At 33.6% G+C, this 23,366-nt stretch overlaps 3 protein-coding genes across 3 annotated transcripts; 2 read left to right on the forward strand and 1 right to left on the reverse strand.

Annotated features, from left to right (window-relative positions):
- Positions 1-2,938: 2,938 nt before the first annotated feature.
- On the forward strand, positions 2,939-7,208 carry LOTGIDRAFT_188318 (hypothetical protein). The gene is made up of 8 exons (XM_009055041.1): positions 2,939-3,262; positions 3,525-3,663; positions 4,318-4,498; positions 4,948-5,057; positions 5,439-5,572; positions 5,999-6,153; positions 6,313-6,505; positions 6,920-7,208. The coding sequence occupies exons 1-8, from the start codon at positions 2,969-2,971 to the stop codon at positions 7,169-7,171; spliced, it is 1,458 nt and encodes a 485-aa protein (XP_009053289.1). The 5' UTR covers positions 2,939-2,968; the 3' UTR covers positions 7,172-7,208.
- An 875-nt stretch (positions 7,209-8,083) lies between these two features.
- On the forward strand, positions 8,084-10,762 carry LOTGIDRAFT_231864 (hypothetical protein). Its single transcript, XM_009055042.1, has 2 exons — positions 8,084-8,138; positions 8,693-10,762. The coding sequence occupies exons 1-2, from the start codon at positions 8,111-8,113 to the stop codon at positions 9,517-9,519; spliced, it is 855 nt and encodes a 284-aa protein (XP_009053290.1). The 5' UTR covers positions 8,084-8,110; the 3' UTR covers positions 9,520-10,762.
- A 6-nt stretch (positions 10,763-10,768) lies between these two features.
- LOTGIDRAFT_231865 (hypothetical protein) lies at positions 10,769-18,577 on the reverse strand (the record flags this gene model as incomplete). The annotated part of the gene is made up of 10 exons (XM_009055043.1): positions 18,324-18,577; positions 16,416-16,548; positions 16,121-16,153; positions 15,813-15,836; positions 15,555-15,577; positions 14,867-14,945; positions 13,819-13,972; positions 13,177-13,269; positions 11,872-11,956; positions 10,769-10,828 (listed from the first exon to the last, which is right to left on the reverse strand). The coding sequence occupies exons 1-10, from the start codon at positions 18,558-18,560 to the stop codon at positions 10,769-10,771; spliced, it is 921 nt and encodes a 306-aa protein (XP_009053291.1). The 5' UTR covers positions 18,561-18,577.
- Positions 18,578-23,366: the final 4,789 nt, after the last annotated feature.

Raw genomic sequence — 23,366 nt, forward strand, 5'->3', positions numbered from 1 at the left:
CATTAGATCATTTACTATAATTAAGAACAATAGTCTAGAAATGATAGGATAAAGAAAGTCTTCACATTGCTTTAGGTCGCAAAATTAACAAATTGTGATTTTTATAACATATGTTTTGAATAACCTTAAGGAACATTTTGTTGGGGTTTTTTTGTAGGTCGAATATTTTTGCTCAATTTTGTGAAAACTATACACCAACATTAGGGGAAACTAGTCTCTTAACGTATCTGAAAATTTTAACTAAAAAATTGCAGCCGCTAATATTTTAACGCGTAAATTATTTCGAAAGTTTACGTTAACTTTTTGATTTCGGGGAAGGGAGGGTTTGATTCTCCTAAATGTACAGGCCTAGGGTGGAACAGATACTTTGATTAGAAATTGGGATTAAGGTTTCTGATACTGGGTTTTCTTCTGTTCTGATTCTGATCTGAAATTAGAAAAAATAACTAAATAACTAGAAGTATAGTATCTGTTATGTACTGATTGTTTTTAGTTTACTATGAACAATATTATCACTTAAGTTTCTTATTTTTTGAAAATGCAACTATCATTTTCTGCTTATAGACATGGGGGAATTTCTCTTGAAGGCTTTTATAGTGGGTATGAACTATCTTGCTTGCTCGATTGCTTGTTGTATTGAACGGGACAACAAAGGTTGCTATGCCTACATTATGGTGAATATTTAGTCTTTTGGGACAGTGACAAATACCATAATCACATGAACATTTTATACATTTTTCGCTCTTAACATGTTTTCTCTTCCGAATGTTCCATTTATATTTATTTAAGTATCTCCATTGATTTCATTAAATAGAATTTCTAGATTATTGTCTGTTAAACTCTGTATAAATCCTGCACAAAAGAAAGTAAGTTAAAACAGTACAAAGATGACAAGAATTCATCGATGTAGAAAGATAATGGCAAAATCTCTTGTAACGATAATTATAACGAGAAACACTTTTATTTCATGAATTTTACCCCCCATGAACTTTGAGATGCAGATATTGTGTGTACTTGTGTGACATGACATGGAACGAAAGTCTATATCCCCTTAGGGTGTGGGACTAGGGTGTCAGGGGTGTGGCCAACTGGTGTAGGAGAAGAAATTATTTTGAATTTAGAGAACACCTCACATCATCACATGCTTGAAATGTGGCTGAAACAATTTTTTTGAGGTGTGAAAGGTCCAGGGGTGTGAAAACTGAAAAAGGGTGGGAATCACTGATCTAAATCCTTTATAAACAGTTTACTCCATTTTTCCGTAACACTTTTAAGAATGAACACCTCGTTTTGGTTTATACCGCAATTGAACAAAACTGATATACCGTAGCAACTTTTCTGCTTTCCTGGATGTAACTTCCGGGATGTAACTTCCGGATTGTGAAGAAAAATTAGAAATGGTTTAATTCCCCTCGAGAGATCGTAAAAAGAAGGTCAATACCGTTGTCTCGCAAAATTCCCTTTATTCTTAACAGCGTAGCGGCTGCTTATGTCACTAGCCAATTTAGGTCCACCAAAGTACTTAAAACTCCACTGATTTCATTTCATTCTGCTTATGCTTTTGCAATTTTCTACTGACATTAAGATGATGAATTGAAGTATTAAAATAATATTTTATGATGAGCGATTAATCCTAGATCTATTTAGAATATTGATTTTCAAAAACAAAAGATTGGATGTCGTAGAGATAACTTTGTTTATTGGCATTTATTGGTCGTCTGATTTATTGGATACACATTTCTTCATATATTTTTAATCGACATTTTAACAATGTTTTACTGACTGTACACGTTTATAATCAATTCACTTATTAAGTTTGTTTATGATTAATGGTAAGGGAGAGGCTGCCCTGGCGAGTCCTCCTACCCAAACTGCTTAAAAAAATGAAATGAACTTTGCGTCCTAGTTTTCTGCAACTTATTGGACTAATGAAGACAGTAACGACATGCATTCTGAAATGGGAATTTTACAAGGACAGCGCATAGCCTACTCTTTTTTGATTTCCAACTGTGGATAGGAGTTTAAAGTTTAATGGTGTATTGTATTTTTGGAATTGGTCGGTTGCAAGAAATTTTTCAGGGGTGCAATCTATTTGATCGGGAGGGCACTACCCCCTTATATAGTGGCTCAAATACCACAGGAACCGATTGAACCAAGTCCGCGGCCTCCCCCTCCCTCAGCCCCAGACAAAATTGCAGGAGAGGATATGATAAAAATAATCCCGGGAGAACGGCCAAACCAAATTAATTCCACTAAGTCAGTGCTCTTGTACCTTCGTTCCCATTGTCAGTGATACAAGTTTTGAATAACTGACACGGAAAGGGCATCTCGACATGGGACAATATACCGAAAACCAGTTTTAATCTAAACATCATTATCGAAACAATTATTGATTTGATCATGAAATGATTTACAAATGACATATTTTAGTCGATAACATACTTAGACACTCAAACTATTAAAAAACTTTAAAAACTCTCAGAAAACGGTTGTCTATTCCTGATCGATTTTCAGCTTTGAGGAAGCTCAGCTCCTTACTGTCTCATAAGATACGTTCTACTCTGAGCTTCTCCCTAGTGAATATAATATGTAAGAGGAAACTTGAATACAAGGTCAATAACTATAGATAAGATAACATAAAAACAAAATTTACTTCAGTATCAAATAATTAGAATGAGGCCTTCGTTATTTATATTTTTTAGTGTTTTCTTTTACACCCACGGATTCAGTTTAGGTATGTGAATAGCATCTTCTTTTCTGAATAATGTTATCGCCTTCATTTTAGTTTTCCGAGGTGATTACCACGCAGCGGGCCATTTCATCTGATGGCATTCTTCGATTTGGGTTTCTTTCCTGTGAGAGTACATGTATTTGATAATATATATTCAGTAAATTTACATTCTGATAACTTTTCATACTTTCAGCTGGTGATCCTAATTTTAGATTTGCATCTTACTATGGAGACCACATGGTGCTGCAACAGGGCCCCAAACGAGCCAATTTATGGGGATATGCATCCAATTTAGGTGAAGTAGTTAGTATCAACCTTGACGACCAGCCAGTCATTACAGCACCTGTGGTTGCTGGGCATTTTGAATCTTGGGGTGTATGGAGTGTCAAGCTACCACCAATGCCTCCTGGAGGACCACATGTTATTACAGCTGTGTTACAAAATGATACCAAAATAATGCTACAAGATGTGCTATTTGGAGATGTCTGGGTATGCTCTGGACAGAGCAACATGGAATTCGACTTACGCTATGTATGTTTATATAATCTTTTATCAAGCTCATGATTTCACGCTTTTGGACTCTTACTGCCTATTTTCGACTTTTCAATCTAAGCGCAAAAGGGAAATATTTCAAACAAAATTCAGTCCTTAGATGTGTCTGACCACTAATATTTCCCCTTTAACACGTCTTCAGTCAACCTAATTTGCAACAGAAATGAATATTACGAAAAACTCTTCTTCTACTGCAACTTCAATGTTGCACTTAAATATGATTAACGATTAACACTTTCAGACACTGAACGCCTCTTACGAATTTATCGATGCACATTATTACCAAGATGTACGAATATTTGCAGCAAATCGTTCTCAAAGTACAAAACCATTGTATGAATTTAATAGTCTTCATATACAATGGAGCCTTCCTCAAAACAGTAAGAATTTATTAATAATTCGAACTTAAGCATTTGATCGATTTGAGTTTCTGAATTTACGCCATACGAATTTTTCTTTAAAACGCACACAACGACCTCATTGGAGTGTCTGTTTTGCTCTTGAACGAGTATAGGCATTTTCCTAGTCACTTTAGATAAAAGGGAGAAATCTCGACCCATGTCTGTTATAGATTGGTCAGTTCACATGTACCTTAAGTAAGGAGGAGAGGGGTAACCTTGCGACAAGTCTACTAGCACCTTGCTAGCACCGAGATTTCAATGACTACTAGGAACTGGTGGCATCAGAGGCAATCTGTATTTAGTCACCCGAGTGCATCAACCAGTTTCTCATGTTTTTACTTTCTAGCATAAATGAGAACTTGTTGTCCCTGAGAACGTTTGGAATATGTGACCATTTGTTAGTACACGGCCACATTTACGATTTGCGCTATTCACTCATGGAACGGCGACAGATCCGAAGAGATGCTCTGAATATCCAGTCGACATGAGCGCACCTTTAAAACTAAGAATTGAACAAAACACATTTTCTATTTGATCATCATATTAAATATTACCGATTAAAAGTATTGCGTTCAGTGATATTTTATGTTGCTATGTTTCCTTAATTGCACTTCCTGTTTTTAATTATTTAAGGTTCACTGGGAGTCGATCAAAATCAGTTTACATATTTCTCCGCTGTTTGTTGGTTGTATGGGAAATATCTTTACCAGAAGTTGGGTTATCCTATTGGTCTGATGGAATCTAGTTGGGGTGGTACTCCAGTAGAGGCGTGGTCAGACGTCAAGTCTCTTGCACAATGTGGAATAAAGCCACCGTACGTATTATAACACAACTGTGCTTTATAGAGTTCCTTATGAATCTGTATGCCCTTAAAAAGGTTTAAGAATGTCTTAACCCAGCCCGCTTGTCTCTGCACGATGGCTTGCTTAGAGGCAATCGCCTCTTTGATCGGTTTGAAAGACAGATATATATTTACGAAATGCCTAATGAGCATTTTTGATTGCTACTCTCCTTGATTTAGCCAACGATTTTTGTTTTTGCTCGCTTCGTAAGTTTCCTATATTTTCATTGTTATTACAATTATTCATCTGGGGTTTGAGTATTGACTTTCAAACTTTCCAAACGCGTATGCCAATTCGACGTGATACAACAAATACTAACAAATATTACGACATGGTCCTCTGCTGGGATATATTTTATTGTCGACGATAATTCTTTGATGATATCACGTTATCGAAGTAATGTTTTATATTATTTTTTCAGATTTAAAAATGAATCCTATATGCCTTACCCTTCAACGCCTGCAGTATTATGGAATGCTATGATACATCCATTGCTAAATAATACTATATATGGTGCTATCTGGTATCAAGGTAACATTACATAACATTACATAAAATAATGCTATGCATAGACTACAGCTGAACAAAGGCCAGTTGTCTGAAGAGCGTGAAACTCTGAGTAACAACAATATGTTCAAAAACTGAGGTTTCGTTTTTCTAAAATAGAAAAAACATTTTTTTACATGTAACTCAATAATTTAGCAAAGAGTACATAAGAAATGAATTGAATTAAACTCTGTGTCGGGCTTGTTGAAATTCTTCTTTTCATTCCAAGCCTTTGGTCTTTCCTAATCTATGAATTTCTTGACTATTTGTCGGATGTAGTGTGTATCACGAGTATTAAGCTATGTCCTTATTTCAAGCAAAATGTGAATTTTTCTTGCTGTATTTTGTTAGGTGAGGCAGACGCAGTACCATTAGGAACTCCGGTACAGATGAACCGATATAACTGTACTTTCCCTGCTATGATAGATGGATGGAGGGAAATGTTTCATGTTGGATCGAATGGTGAAACGAGTGATACCTTCCCTTTTGGCTTTGTCCAGGTAGGTGGATGGAGTTAATACCTAACAACACAAGGGCTTAAGTTTACTTCTCCACTTGCGGTCATGAACTGCTAGCAGCAGCGATCAAACCAACATTTACAAACTACTTGCAGCTGCGAGTCGAAGTCGAAACAACCAGGACGAGCAACTTCGCTTTCAATGACTCTTAGGCTGGATCAACCGACCGATCACAGCAGCTAGTGGTTGATGAATGGTGATTTGATTGCAGATGCTAGTAGTTGATAAATGTTGACTTAGTCGCAGCCGCTTGTAGTTGATGAATGGCGATTTGATCGCAGCTGCTAGCAGTTGATGAATGTTGACTTGATAGCAGCTACTAGTAGATAAGGTATGTTTAATTTCCAGTCAAACCGAATTCTTCTTCAGGACATTGGTCAATTTCTATATTGCTTTCTTTATTTCTAGCTTGCACCATGGCGAAATTTATCTAATGTTGTTGGTTTTCCTGACATCAGGTGGCACCAAACAGCCGATAAAGGTTTTGTACCTAATGATAGAATGCAAAATGTCTTTATGGCAGTGACTATGGATCTTCCTGATTTCACATCACCATTCTCCGGGTAAATATGAATTTGTCTTCTATGAATGAAAACAACAAAGGTGTCGATCACTTTTTACTCTGTATGTAGCCCGTATCACTTTAAAATTACAACATGTTCGTCTACGATGAAATAAAAGACTATAATAATTGATGGATTCTGTTCTTATTTCCCTTCCAGAATTCACCCACGTGATAAGCAAGATGTAGCTCACAGACTGGTTTTATCAGCATTAGCCATAGCTTACAACTATACTGGTCAGCGATATGCTGGGCCGTTTCCAACAGCATATGAGATATATCAAACAAGCAGTACGGTGAAAATATTTTATGATGAAGGCTCTTTAGACGTAAGAAGCAAAGATGGTTTTGAAGTAAGTTTTTAATATATTCATAACAGGACCAAAGAAGCTTTTTTTTTTTTTTTTTTTTTTATCCTAAGCTTTTCTACATTTTTTATCAACCTTTACTTTTTTTATGAACATTTAGCTTTTTTATATTTTTTTATGAATATTTAGCTTTTTTTATGAATCTTTAGCTTTTTTATGAACATTTAGCTTTTTTTATGAATCTTTAGCTTTTTTATGAATATTCAGCTTTTTATATTCTTTATGAATATTTAGCTTTTTTATATTCTTAATGAACCTTAAGCTTTTTTATATCTTTTATGAACCTTATAGCTTTTATATATTTTTAAAATTCTGTCCATGAATGTGAAGCTTATTAAACAATTCTTGTACTGACACTCTATAAATTATTTTTTATGACAGATCTGTTGTTCAGGTGAGAATGAAAGCGGTGACTGTACCCCGACCAGTACATCGTGGTATCCTGCACCAATAACAGATCATTATGATGCCTCTGTAACGCTGTCTTATGTGTGTGGAACGTTGGTACCGAATTACATTCGTTATGCATGGAGGGAATCACCGTGTCCATTTAAAGGCTGTGCTGTTTATGAATCGGTACAAAATCTACCAGCACCACCATTCATTGAAAATTTATTTAAGACTGAGAATGAATTAATAATTCCTTGCTAATTTGAACATTGAAAAGATTCGAAAATTGGCGCAAAAATGTCAAATGACGTATAATTTGTTTTTACGATTTTGTGCGGTATAACCTTGAACATCTTTCTTTCTGTCTGCCCCGCATTTATGTATGAGATATAATATGATTAGTACCCCGGTTCCCATCCTGGGGTGTGGACTAGGGTGTCAGGGGTGTGGCCAACTGGTGTAGGAGAAGAATGTATTTGGAATTGACAGAGCACCTCACATACTGGAAATGTGGATAAAACAAATTTTTGGGATGTGAAAGGTCCAGGTGATTGCTCCAGGGTGTAAAGAGCGAAAGAGGTTGGGAACCACTGGATAAGTACTATAACAGAAAACATATTGGTTCAAGGGATGCAACTCCATTGAATGTCGTCAATATTTTGCTTGCATATAAAACATAACATATACACATTTGGTACATATTTACGATCCTTGGACATTTCAAATACAAAGAGAAAGAATTAGTTTGTACAAACAATGTTTTGTACAGTTTGAAAATGATTAATGACCTTAAATCTACAGTCTATAAGCGCTATTTTATCCGCTTGTAACAAATATTGATTACGTGGTAAAGCATAAATTCATTTACGGTAATCCCAAGCACCTTACTCTCTTAGTTAGCATTCTACAAGCTCCTTTTTCAAGTGGCATAATTACTTAATGATATATACAAATTGTGTGCTACAAATACAGAATTGATAATGTTATATCAATGCTTTGAAATCAGTTTCACAAGTTGTTAATTTGTTATCGAATTGCTGTTATTGTGGATGACATGGGGTAATATATTAATTATGTCACCCTTCATTTTTAATTAAGACAATCTAAGCTGTGATAAATACTGAATCGTTATTAATGTCGGATTTTGTAAATAATCATACATTCTGTACAAGCACTCATTAAGATCAATCAGAATTGAAAATGCTTCAGAGAAGACGTTCATCAATAGGTAAGCTACTATATTTTGAATTCTCAATAATCATTTCGTTTACACTGCCCCCTAATACTATTGTAACAGTTAAGGAATGATATGAGCCAATATGGCAACATTGTTTTTTACAATGGCCCAAAACCATTTTCATTACAATTGTAAAAGACTGAATACGAAAAAATCTCACAGTCCAATGTCTGAGCCAATGTCACTATGAAAATTTATTTTACAATTGCTCAAAACCAATTCCGTTACCATTATAGGAGGCGGAATTGGAAAAAGCCACAAAATCCAAATTGGACATCAAGACTGTCAATATTGTTTCTACTAGTTCCATTGATCCAACTGACATTACATGGAAATCAGTTTGATGCCACAATTTTCTATGTTCGTGGTGACAATAACGTCTTCCAGTGTGCAACGATACTTTTGCGAAATCGTCCGCATTAGCTCAAACTCTTTCCCCAGGTCCCATCTGATCGTCTGATCCATACGATTAGACATAGTCTAGAAGAGACTTTAAGAGTCTGTCCTGACGCACGATTTAAGCATTTGATTTTAATTTTTTGCAGTGACATCCGCCGAGTCTCATGACAGTTTTGTAAACCGATCAAGACAGCTGATTCGTGTCACCCGAGACCAGATAGTCAAACTGAACGACATGAGTACAGAGGTCAGAGAAATGACAGAACGACTCTTCTCTGAAGAACAATCCTATACCAATAGATCCTCCAGAAGACGAAGCTCCGTCGGCGTTCGATTTGAATCTCATCATGTAATGTCTAAGAGACGAACGTCCAAAACAATTTCCATGAAACTTCCCCCAAAAAAGCAATCGAAATTGCATCCACGTAAGAATGGTTTGCTTACGACGAAAGATGCAAAAGATGGAACAGAAAACTCGGATGTACATCTCCTTGAAGTCAACGGGACATCCAGTATTGAAGCTGCTAAGGCAGGATTTGTTGGCCTAGAAAAACAGGTGAACGAAACGACGCAACGTAGTCGGAAAACAAAAGAATCGGAAACGAACGAAACGAAAGGCCGTAATTTCTTTGGCTACAGCAGTATCGACAAGGCGAGGTATGTTATAAATGAAAACGGAAGCGCACAACAAAGGAAAAATGCAGCTGTGTTCGAGTACAAATTCCGCAGCCAGCGACCAACTCTCCAGTTGCCGCAAATTAATTTATCAACGGATGAACTATCGCCGCTGTTGACTGCTCCTGCAACTTCAACTCCAAGATCGGAAAGTCCGAATTCAAGTAGAGTTGATGCATGGAACAGTCGTGCTCTCATTATGTTCGGGAATAATTATGATAAATTTATTAGGAATAGAACAGAGTGTATACCATTTCGATGTGCTGCATTTAACCGACAACAGAAACAGTGGTACTGATCCGCATTTTGAAGTATTTGTACCATCCTAGGCCAGCACATTTGGGAGAATCAAACTATCCCTTCCATGAAATATAAACAAGCAGTTTGAATCTATAAGTTAGCGAAAATATTTGTGCACCATTCAAAGGATAAACAATCCATTTTATTTTGCAATAGCGTAACCGAGTTGAAACTATACAAGCTGGACCTTAACCATGTATAATTTCTAAAACGATGAAAATATTTCGAGTAGTCTCTTGGGCTACGATTATGTTGCGATATGAATACAGGGCTTGACTACAATTCTATGGTATATTTTGTTTTGCCTGTAAGAGCCTTTTCAATCACAAAGTGCTTTTGTAAGAGCGAAAACAATATAGATCATTTATTAGCTTTATTTAAATACTGCTGAATTGGGTAGCACTATATTCAATTTTAAAATCACTATAAGATTATGAACAAAATATAACTAAATAGTTTAATAATAGTATGCCCTTATTTACAATTATAAAAATGCTAAATTAATTTATATACATATGAACAAATTTGGATACAAAATATACTGTTATGAGTCCTTCTTGTTTTTTGCACTTTTGAGATCCTGGAATCCTTTAGTTTTTGCACGAGAGTGTCTCTCGGTATTATATGGCCTTTTATATTTAAATCCATGCAAAAACAATTAGCAAAATGTGATCTTATATGACTTTGTGTGTCCTTTGAATTGTTTGGTAGAGTTTATAATGAACAATGTAGAATATGTAATGTTATCTTCTTCTTATACCTTGACTACAATAGCGACCTTTCTTGTGATCGTAATTGCTTGGCAATGTGAAGACTTATTTTATATTTACATAGAAAGAGATTTAACACTTTACAATTTAAAACATGATATAACAATATATATGTTGAAGTCCTTATTTCAAATAAAGACCTAATGTAGCTTAAGTTGCCAGTACACCATTGCGATCAACAGTCACTTTAGTCTGAATACAGAAAATGGTCAAAAATTTCGAACACAACTGAGTTGTGAGTAACGTTCGGAACTCATAGCCATAATGTTTATTCGCAACCATACCCGACATTTAGACCGAGACATCTGCCTCTAGTCCATCCTCTTTTTGATATATATTGCTGAAAACTTTCAAAAATAGTTATCAGAGGCTGGAATAGGGGCAGATGTTTCGGTCTACAGGTCGAGTATGGTTGCGTATAAATATAGTGGCTATGAGTTCCGAACGTAACTCACAACTCAGTTGCGTTCGAAACTTTTAACCACTTTCTGTATTCACAACCAAACGCAATTGTTGATCTCTATGGTGTAAGGGCACCTGTAAGAATTATTATCACAGATAGTTATGACCTGATGTCATTTTTTTTACAAAATTATTAACAACTCTTGTATTCCAACGTAGCGAATTGGTGCATCAGAAATCAAGGCCGTCACTAACGTCTTTTATGAGACAAAAATCCAGTCTTTGAAGTCTGTCATGATTTTCATAGCAAGGCTTTTTGTAGACTTCAAAAGGTAACTAGATATCGCAGATATCAAAAAAGCGATATACTTATCGGATATTATGTTTATATTAATAATTTTTCAAACAAACTTTTCTTTATCTCATTTTTATTTTTTGTTAAATTTGACTGAATGAATTTCCCTTGATGTAGTTAAGGCCCTTGAAATGAATCCTTATATGAATAGAAAGTAGAGGTGTTCTAATGACTTGGAAAAATACCATTTTCTCTCACATGTCTATAATTAATTCATAATTAGCTAAATTAGAAGAGAATTACCAGAAGAATTCCAATGAGAGTCTTTTTTTTTTGTTTATCCAGACTGTACATACATTGACATTTATGATTGGTTAAGTCTCTTAATTATATGCAATAATAACATAATGATATGATTAAGAATACATGATAATTCATTAGAAACACCAATTAATTAAATAGTTTGCTTAATTTGACTAAAAAATGAGGAAACCCATCTTTAAAGGGATTGTTTTATGTGTATGGAGGACATTTATTGCAACAATTTGAGTCCAATTTTCTCAAACATCTGGTTCCTTCATTTACAGAAATGTTTAACCGTATATGACATTATCGCTAAAGCTTATGACGTCATAAACGATAAGTTTTAGTGGAATTGCAAGGATCACGGACGTTTGTGTGAATATTGGTATGCTGAAAATGTATACTCATGATACACATAAAAAGTTTAGAAAACTTCTTTACAATCCCTTACAGCCAACCATCATACAAAGTCAAGAAGTCTTTGGCAACACCCCTAGCTATTCCAAAGAACTGCACTGAAAGACGAGAGTTCCTCATTCGAAATAAATTTGGCATGGTTACAGCTTTTTTTCACAAATACTTCATCACCAGCTGCTAAGTAAAATATACCTCCAACCTTCACGTTGTCTAGTACATCTATATTACCGCTTTGACCATAGCTCGCCCTGAAATTTGCATTAAAAGACATCAGCATGGGATCTACCTTTTAAAATAACGAGAAAAATAATGTAATAGTGTCTTATTATTGTTAAAAGAATACTATCGCGATTGAATAGAACAATTATAAATTGTCAAAAATTTTATGCTAGACTACAAAATGACCCTCCCCCCTCCCCCCTCCAAAATTAGCCCAAAACTACTCAAAATTGCAGTTAACTACCCCAAGGTTCAAACCCCTGCTTGCGTGATATATTATTATATCAGTCAATTGTATCAACAAATAGTCTGGACTTGTCATAGGGGCGGTTGAACTGCACGTGGTTATCTAAACTATTTACAGTATACAGCTATCGGAATACAATACCCCCTTGTTAAAAGTGGTATGGTCCAGAAACACGCTGGTAGGAAATTACGTCATACACAGGGTAATCCCCGTAATAATAAAGAAGCACATGCTTTCTTGAAGTGTAAAAACATTGACAATATTGTGTTTAAAATTGAAATTGGAAGAGTGAAATGTGAATAAAAGTGTATTTATGATAAAAGTGATGTTTCTGTAGTCAAGGTAAGTTAATTTCTTTGAATTTCAAGCTGTGAAACATGTCAAGGAAAAGTGAACATAAACACAACAATGATGCTGCAAACATAATACACTACTGTCCGACCACATTGATGCTCATAGTTTGTATATCAATTGAAATATCAACCAGTATCGACTTAAAATTCTAAAATTTCCTTTGGGTTTAGTAATTTCAATCTATGAAAAAATACGAATTCTAATTTGATTTTACAAATTGTGTATCATTCTCATGTGAAATTTGTTTATTTATTATGTAAACCATTTTGTTTTTGAACCAGTTAAAAAGACAGTGCTCTATTAACTAATTGATATATTGAACACTACTTAAACAGTGACAATATTTGATTATATGAAATGTTAACTATATAATATCTAAAACCCATTAAGATTCAATGATATTTAGACCCATGAAAAATTTGATATGACAGAAAGTTGCAAGTCAGTGTTTCTTATTTCGAATTGTTAATTTCGCTCTATTAAGTTAACTAAACATATCTCAGTAGAATTTTTGAGTTGATATTTCAATACATTTCAATACATTTCAAAATGATTGGCAAAACGCGATTTATAATAACGGACAGTAGAACCATGGACCTACATAAATAGGTTGTATAGAATACAGTACAATCACTACACTATACTTACTTCTGGGTTTGAGTAAGGACGCTACGGGCTAGTTTCGTTATAATTCCTCCTCTTGATTTGATCAGTTCCACACCACATTCAACCATATCAACACTAAACAAAATTTAAGTTGTATATTACATTTTGATTAATACAATGGGACTGCAATAAAACATAGTCATTACATGAACCCGCTTCTGTAAAATAAGCTGTTACAAGGCCAATAACCTTGCCATGTATGCACTTGTTTCAGTAAAATTAGCTTTTGAAAGGAATGTATTGTGTACTTCTGAAAGTTTCCTAAGATAGATCCTCTCGAAGGTATTAATTAACTCAATAATGAAACAGGAAATATATATATTTTTTTTACACAATGTAGATGCTGAAGTTCGTCATTTACATGTACATAGGTTATCTCCCTTCAGTTAAAAAATTTTCAAATTTCAATTTTAATTGTGTTGCCCATAGATGCCATTCATGGACACCGACACAACCTTCCACGGATGTTGTTCCCTATGCCCACGGTCCGTTGATACAGTGTTATCAAAATGGCTGTTTTCTTATCGTTAATGGTGGCATTCGACATTTGCCTTTAGTTAATAGTTAGTACCTATGTGTTGGAATTACTAATAAATTTACTCATGCTGGTATCTATTGACTAACCTTGCTGAATGGCCTCCCAACGTAACTTGTGTGTTTAACTCGTATGTACCCGAGATCCCTATTAAAATAGCCTTAACAATACCAGTAGATTCGTCATTATACTGAAAATAATTTCCTAATTCTCTGTCTGGTTTCTGCCACAAAAATATGCCCTCTGCAACAAAAAATAAAAAAACTTTTTAGGATGAAATGTTTCATAAGACACAATAGAATGCATGTGTTTGATTGGTGATGAGACCTGTCTTATTCCTTACTTGAACGTTCTTTGAAAGTTGAAGGCACTATCGGTGACATCCGAATTTTTCATCCAAGTGCAATTAGACCTCGCAAAATTATCAGCATTTAGACGAACATGCGACTCGCTATCGACTGCACAATTTATATGACCAGAATTTGTATGTATTCTTGTTATACTGCAAATCAATTATTTAAAATTGTATTACTAGTCTATAACTAACGAAACGTTGTAAGTAGCAAACTTACTTCTTGGGCCAGTCAAGGCATAACGTTCCTTACTCCATGTAATGTATTAAAGAAGTATTAAAACAGTGCCTCAGATCTTTGACTTGTTTGAAATTTCCCACGAGAGATCATGATAGAGTTTACCTCATTTAAAGATGGGCTCCCTTATTTTCATTTATGAAAATGCTAATACTTATATGAATAGAAAGTAGAGGTGTTCTAATGACATGTCTCACATGTCAATAATTAATTCATAACTAGCTAAATTAGAATTCCAATGAGTTACCGATCAATAAGGGTCTGTTTATCCAGACTGTACATGATGGTCATTAATTTATGATTGGTTAAAACTCTTAATTATATGCAATAATGATATGATTAAGAATACGTGATAATTCATAAGAAACACCAATTAATTTAATATTTTGCTTAATTTGACTATAAAAAAAAGGAAATCCATCTTTACTATGTATGTTGCTTTACAAATGATGCGGGTGGAATATACTTTATCACACTTTAGAACTAGGTTTTAAGGGCTACCATAGTGTTACAGTATGGTTTATTCTTATTATGCGAATTCACTTACCGTTATTGAAGGGGTATGCTATATTATTAGTATACTTCATTCCTCTCATGTATGTTAATATATGCGACGGTTGACCTGACTGTAACAGAATGAATTGAAAACATAATACAATGCAGCATTTACTTTATTTTGACAGGACCATGCATTTTGGTTATGGACTTAACGGAACAAATAATAGTGCTCACTGCTCACCGTCGAAATTTGAGCCTTCAAATCCATGTGTGTCCATAATTATCCGCCTTTGAAAGATTAAAAGACGAGTCGTCGTTTTTGAGACTCTGCAATATATGGAAATAGGAAAAGAATCTACTAGTTCCAGATATGTTTGAAGGAATTGTGCGATTTTCGTACATTTCTAGTACTTCTGAAGACTATTTTCATATATTCAAGACTCAAATCAACTCCCTAAAATGGCGCAACTTTCTCTTTTATGACACATTTGAAATAAAGAGTTTAATATTATTGTCCTGTGGAACTATCTTCTATTTTTGTTCTTCAAGTTTTGTTAATTGGTGCATTACTGTGCCTTGTCATAATGTAGAAATGGTGTTGTTTCACACCCGTTCATGGTATAGTGAATAGGTGATCAAAAGCAGGCAAAAATTCAGATTGAATAATTGTTTTTCATGGTTTGATATTGGCTTTGGAATAAAATACATCTTTAGTTATAATTTTTAGAATAACTTACCACATCTCTCTTGCTTTTTAATTCTGAAAATAGATAAGTAAATGGAATTAAATCTAGAAAACGAAAGAGGAGGCTAATTCATATATTTAGACAAGAAGACTGCTATGACATGGGGCTGCCCATTTCAATATTCAAATACAGCATGAATTAGCTCATCGCACTTGCAAGACGATCTTATTAAACGTTCCGTAGTTTTAAACAAAAATCACATACAAATGTCCCGGCGGTATATTATAACAGTAATATTATTCAACTTACTCTTTAAGAGATCAGAACATTGACCTATAAAAAATAAAGAGATATTCTTTAAAATCGGTTTTAAAATGTCTTAGGAACTTTTAATCAACATTCAGAAAACTCAGAATAAAGACTTTGTATTGGGAATAAACATCTATGATACTTCAGGATGAGATATACAAAGGTTTAGTCCTTAATTTGTTCAACCGCTGCCAGAACAATATCGGCTTTTGAGATTCCTGTGCATATTGGTTAATAAGACATGACATACGATTCTAGCACTTTTGCAAACGGAACTCGCTTGGTATTCTAACAAAATATGAACTTACACCCTCTCTTGCCCTTTTTATGACGTTTTCGATCTGAAAGATGAGTTTAATTGGTATAAGTTTATATGATAGACCTAATATAAAATATGGCTTTACTGTTTCTATATTCTTATGTTAATCTTGGGTGCTTTATCTGCAAAAATTGTTAAGCATTCAATATAATGGCAAAGAAAAAAATTGTTGACCATAAAAGACTCTTAAGAATCATCAGTAAATAGCCTTTGAAAAATGTAAATTGTACAGGTGCATTGGCAATAAAGGAACATAAACAAAGGGTACACAATTTGTGACCTACTTCTTTTCTTGCCCTTCTTTTTGCCATTTTCTTTGCCCTTGTCTTTGCCCTGGACATTACCCTCCGCCAATGCTCTCACAACCAAATTAACACTGGCTGGATAATCTTCATTATCATCATTCTCATCATCATACTGTAATATAAGATATGAGATGATATTATCATCATTATCATCATCATCATACTGTAATATAAGATGTTAGATGATATTATCATCATTATCATCATCATACTGTAATATAAGATATTAGATGATATTATCATCATTCTCATCATCATACTGTAATATAAGATATGAGATGATATTATCATCATTATCATCATCATACTGTAATATAAGATATGAGATGATATTATCATCATTATCATCATCATACTGTAATATAAGATGTTAGATGATATTCATCATTTTCATCATCATACTGTAATATAAGATATTAGATGATATTATCATCATTATCATCATCATACTGTAATATAAGATATTAGATGATATTATCATCATTATCATCATCATACTGTAATATAAGATATGAGATGATATTATCATCATTTTCATCATCATACTGTAATATAAGATATTAGATGATATTATCATCATTTTCATCATCATTCTGTAATATAAGATATTAGATGATATTATCATCATTATCATCATCATACTGTAATATAAGATATTAGATGATATTATCATCATTATCATCATCATACTGTAATATAAGATATTAGATAATATAATCATCATTTTCATCATCATACTATCATGGTCATTTTCTACGCTCCTCAAGATCAACGAATCACAAAATAAAAAAGTTATTTTATTGTGTCGAATGGTCTTTGTTTAATTTACTTAATAAGACTTGGGCGCTATATATTTTAGCAGTTTAATTTTCTGAGGTGTGCTCGTGTACTTTTTGACAAACAAGATTGTTGTAACACCCCAATTAGATAGTTGATTAATAGATTTGCTCTCTATATTTAAAAATATTTCCCGGTGAAGTCGTACGTGCCAATCTTATAGTTTCGATATCTGTTTTATCAAATTACACTTACACTACTAGCTGTGTACGGTGGACAGTAGCGGCATATTAAGTGCCTGGTTAGTTTTCAATGTACGCTCGCTCAAATATTTACACCGCAAGCGGGCGGAGCAGAGCTTGAAGGAGCGGAACAGAGCGAGACTCATAGAGAATCTGGCTGTATGTTTCGCAGGCTAGCATGAGTTCGCAGGCCAGCATGCTAGGTGTCCCCCGTTCAATTAGCATCTTCTCTGCTCTTCTCTGCGACGCCCTGATTTGTGTGTAGTGTAATTTGAATTAGTTGACTTGAATCCTGTCGAATTTGCGTCATGTGACATAAATAACAGTACCGCAGGCTATACTTGTGCTTTTATAAGTAGTTAAATGCAAATGTAATATAATGTTAAATAAATATGAATTATTCATATAATATTATATGAAAACACAAAGCAACTGATGCGTTCGGCTAAAGCAGTACTGTCTCGCTAACTTGGAATCCGAATCCAAACTTTAGACAGGACAAGAAGATTCCACCATATTTCCAACCTCGGGCGAATGCAAAAGGCCGGATAGTAAGAGCATTCCGACTGGTTCGCGGAACCACCGCGGCCGAATGAGTCACCATTCCGGAAAAAGAGGCCAATGTTACAACCCTGAATGCAACCCAATTCACATAAGCGCTCTGTATAAGCTATCAAAACTTATTTCATTTCCATTCCGAGATTCTTAAATAGAGGAGTTTGCTCCCTTGTGTGCTTTGCGTATTAATAATATTTACAACTTTATATGCAATACATTTGCAAAGTAAAATATTAAGCATATTTCATCCCAATCCTATCTTCTGTCAGCTGAGATCATGAGATAATAAAGTAGAAAATTGACCTCTTACCTTAGCAAGAAAATTAGGGACGTTATGCATTTTCGATAGTTTTTGACTAATTTGCGCATTCACTTTATTTTCTATGCTTCTGATCCAAACAAACATCGCAATATTACATGTGACACACATGGAAAATATTCCTATCCAGAGAAGTCGCAACTTGACTCGTGAACCTTGACCATCTGCCACAGTCACCCCCGCTTGCTCAATATCGGAGCAACCGCTGGGTTTTTCCGAGAAGCACATGCCGAAGTATAGCTGCATGAGCCAAGGTGTTTTCCAAGTGACTCGCGTAATCACAACAAACCCGTCATAAGTAGTTAGAGCACGACACTTTGTTGGTGATGACGTCACAGACAGCTCCTGATCTCATGAATAATCATTGTCGTATTATGAAGGCACCGCCTTATTCTTGCATTGTGCAAGCTATTTCCGAGAAATGGCTCGAAGATTGACGGACGTCTTATTGTCACAGTCTACAATGATAGTTATATAATATTATACTGTCTTTATAAAGTAAGCGTCGCTCTATTTTGTGTCTGGGCTATCAAGACATACTTAACCTCCAAATGATAACTATTTATAATCAATTTCGTAAAAGGGATAAGCAAAGCAAAACAAACTAAATTAAACTCTGAAAATATATAACATGGCATCATATTTGAATGTGAAGTTGTATGGTAAACGAACTGGCATTATGCATAGTGTGTTTCAATGATCAGAAAAAAAATTATCACAAAAATCTTTTCATGTTTTTTCATCTTTACATCTGTGACAGCAACAGACAATTCTGTGAACATAAGAGTAACAGTAATAATAACAGTAATAAAAATCATGTTAAATGAAATTATTTTTCCTGCTGTACACATGCTGTTCAATTTTGCTTGTAACCTTTTTATAACTGACCGACATTCAGTTTGAACTCTTCATAATATAGATTTGATATAGATATTTCAATATAATTCATGCAATGTAAATGTACACGTACAATGATTTGGCGCAAATAGGGAACAGGGCAATAGTAATTTTCCATTGCGGGTATAAAGCGTGAGGTTATTTTACAAACAGCATTAGTATTGTCGTAATGGTTGAAAGGTTAAAGGTTTAGCTTTTACTTATATGCTTGGCCATGATGATGTTGTTTTGAATTATCATGTGAGGAATATTCTAATACAGATATGCTAAAGGTTCCATCTTAAGAATGTCTCCTTAACTTATGTCTTCATTAGTTCACCCTGCACTTGAACAATTGGTCATAAGAAAAAATAGGTAATTTTGTCACGCAAATTTGGAAAATGGGTCACACTAACTTAACCTCACGATTTGTTAGTCACAGTGATATAGCCACAGCGTCAATTGGTCACAGTAATTTGGTTACACAGTAAATCAATCACATTATTTTTGTCAAATTGTACGTTGTTCACAGCGTCAATTGGTCACAGTCAATTTGGTCACAAGTAAATTGGTCACAGTAATTTGTTCAGTGAGGAAGAATTTATTACAGTATTTTGGTTTCACGATTAATTGACAACATTAATTTTTATAGCCACAACGTCTATTGGTCACAGTAATTCGACCACAAGGTGAATTTGTCGCAGTTATTTGGTCACAAGATCAATTGGTCACACGGTCAATTGGTCACAGTAATTTTGTCACAGGGGTAAATGTTCACAGTTATATGGTCATAACGTCATTAGGTCACAGTAATCTGGTCACAGTCAATCGGTCACAGTAATTTGGCCACAAGGTCATTAGGTCACAGTAATCTGGTCACAGTCAATTGGTCACAAGGTGAATTTGTGCAGTAATTTGGTTCCAAATTCAATTGGTCACAGTAAGTCTGCAGTTTTACTTATTGCGTTTGCCCGTTTCCTCACATGTCTATCCGGTTTTGTTCACGATAATCTGAAATGCGATAACAGCTAGAGCTATAGGTCACATAACGTAAACGTAACACGAGTGAAGACGTAACAAGGAGCTCATAGCGACTATTCCGTAGGACATTGGATCAGCTTTCTGTTCCGTTGTTCCATGTTGATGACGCGATCTGTACGACACCGCTTCATGTATCGAGATAAACCGTGTACGTCCGTTTGATCATTCAAACTGGAAATATTAAATGCTCTTAGATCTTGCTCTGAAATATTATCAAAGCATGTAAATAAATATTTAAAAAATGGAGAAGAACGTGATAGTACTAGGTTTGAAGAATAAATAACTAGGCTAACAACTTCTTTACGTTGGTGCCCAATTTGGTGACATATATGTACATTTATATAGTCCATTTATGTCGATAAAAAAGTGGGACAAACGAAGAGACCAGGTCATTCGTGACAAGAATCTTTTTAGACTACAGGACGAGTAGATGCGAATAGACGATATGGGTTATAAAACTATTGAGAAGAGAGGTACGAATCCGAACACAATTTTCTTTTGGATACTGTTCCGAACAATCAATGCGCATTTTTAAAAAAAAATAAATAAAGAATGTTGAAGACAGCCGCGGCGGCTCAGTGAGTTTTACACTTGCTCGCTAACCCGTAGGTCTAGAGTTTAATCCTGGCATCGATCGACGCATGAAATTTTTGAACAATATTAGACGTGAGTTATTGCCCTTGTTCTTTTATTGCCCATAAAGTGGGCCCAACCAGTGATAGTTTAAGCCAGACTTGTTGAAAGTGATTATAATAAATTGAGTTGTTGGTCTTATTTCTCGCTGCTCCCGAATCACGACTCAGTGTCAGCTTTCACCGCACATCAATTAAAGAAAATTTATACTTTAAATACTATCTATTATCATATTGAACACTATTTTTTAAAAATTTCTTTACTGTGAACTTCATAGTATATTCACTCTGTAAAATTGCACCAGATCGTAAGAAAAACATTTTGAAAACAAAGCAAGCAGTTATAAAAATTAGTAATTTTTGTTATTATATGAGGAAAAGTAAATACAAATGCATATAGTTTGAGATATTTTTCACTTGTGGGATAGAAGGATTTTGGTTTTCAATATCGTCACGGAAAAGTCAGTATCAGAAAAAGCAAGTTATACCATATGGACATTATAATCATTCAGATACAAAATAAATTCAGTCACAAAAAGTAACTCTTGTTGTTTGTAAATATACATTTTATTTTTAGACCAGGAAGTAACCCCTGATTGGTCAATATTACCCAATCAAATCCATTAAATTCTTGACCCCTTCGCTCTCTTAATTAATATTTGAGTGATCGACATGTATTGAACTTTAGAATGAAATATTCTATCATTTATGAAAAAAAAGAATTTAACTATGGTTCATTTTGAAATAGTCATATAAGGGGCAGAATGTAAAAGAAGCCTAATGATGGTCACCAAGTGTATGTTTTGAGGGTCTTATAAATGCATGGCGTATTTTTTACACTTTTGCATTTAAGTTAAAATGATTGTGAATAGATTTTTTATGTGTATGCGGGACCATGATAGAATCAATTTGCACCATTTTAATTTTCAATCAGATGTCTTGGATTCCTGCAATTCGACTAATTGATGACGTCACTTACTGCGAAGACCTTATGTGATAAAGTATATTTTGCAATTAGTGGAATTGCAGGAACCACGGATCTCTGTTTAATAATTGGAATGCTGGGAAATGATGCTATCAGTGTCCCCGAAACACAAAATTTCTTTTTATAGAAAACCTCATTACGATCCCTTTAATATCATACAATATTCTTCGGTTTTCTTTTCTTGAACGAGCTAGTTTTGTGCATCTATATGATGGTTGCATAAGTCTAATTGAAAATACATGTATAAAACCTTTTTGTTTCACAAGTACCAATTAGTTTGGACACACTCTTTACATTTTCGAAGTATATTAAAGCTATGAAATACAACGGATTTACACTTTTTGGAATTAATAAGACTGGTATGAATGACCCGTATGTTAATTGGAAAACAGCGACATCACATACACTAAATACTCAAACTTTACTTGCTATTTTGAAATAATAAACAGAATATCGCACTGAATATCTTTTTCTAAGAATTTATCTAACTTTATAAGAGTGTATATTATAGTTTTAAAACATCAATAATTCTGAGAAGTTATCTAAATATTAAATGATATATTGTGGTATATTATAGTTTTAAAACATCAATAATTCTGAGAAGTTATCTAAATATTAAATAATATATTATGGTATATTATAGTTTTAAAACATCAATAATTCTGAGAAGTTATCTAAATATTAAATAATATATTATGGTATATTATAGTTTTAAAACATCAATAATTCTGAGAAGTTATCTAAATATTAAATAATATATTGTGGTATATTATAGTTTTAAAACATCAATAATCCTGAGAAGTTATCTAAATATTAAATAATATATTATGGTATATTATAGTTTTAAAACATCAATAATTCTGAGAAGTTATCTAAATATTAAATAATATATTGGGGTATATTATAGTTTTAAAACATCAATAATTCTGAGAAGTTATCTAAATATTAAATAATATATTATGGTATATAACTGTTTTAAAACATCACTTATTCTGAGAAGTTATCTAAATATTAAAAAATATATTGTGGTATATTATAGTTTTAAAACATCAATAATTCTGAGAAGTTATCTAAATATTAAATAATATATTATGGTATATTATAGTTTTAAAACATCAATAATTCTGAGAAGTTATCTAAATATTAAATAATATATTGTGGTATATTATAGTTTTAAAACATCAATAATTCTGAGAAGTTATTTAAATATTAAATAATATATTGTGGTATATTATAGTTTTAAAACATCACTTATTCTGAGAAGTTATTTAAATATTAAATAATATATTGTGGTAAATTACAGTTTTAAAACATCACCTAATTCTGAGAAGTTATTTAAATATTGAATAATATATTGTGCTATATAACTGTTTTAAAATATCAATAATTCTGAGAAGGTTATTTAAATATTAAATAATATATTGTGCTATATAACTGTTTTAAAACATCACCTAATTCTGAGAAGTTATTTAAATATTAAATAATATATTGTGGTAAATT

Source organism: Lottia gigantea (genome assembly GCF_000327385.1).
Source record: "Lottia gigantea unplaced genomic scaffold LOTGIsca_23, whole genome shotgun sequence".
NCBI classification, from domain to species: domain Eukaryota; kingdom Metazoa; phylum Mollusca; class Gastropoda; family Lottiidae; genus Lottia; species Lottia gigantea.

Bases quoted from the DNA above. Each gene is read 5' to 3' on its own strand.
- LOTGIDRAFT_188318 (XM_009055041.1), top strand. From the start codon at position 2,969: ATGGTGCTGCAACAGGGCCCCAAACGAGCCAATTTATGGGGATATGCA. The intron at 3,263-3,524 runs GTATGTTTATAT...TAACACTTTCAG, and splicing joins TGGAATTCGACTTACGCTAT to ACACTGAACGCCTCTTACGA. The intron at 6,154-6,312 runs GTAAATATGAAT...TTTCCCTTCCAG, and splicing joins TTCACATCACCATTCTCCGG to AATTCACCCACGTGATAAGC.
- LOTGIDRAFT_231864 (XM_009055042.1), top strand. From the start codon at position 8,111: ATGCTTCAGAGAAGACGTTCATCAATAG. The intron at 8,139-8,692 runs GTAAGCTACTAT...AATTTTTTGCAG, and splicing joins GAGAAGACGTTCATCAATAG to TGACATCCGCCGAGTCTCAT.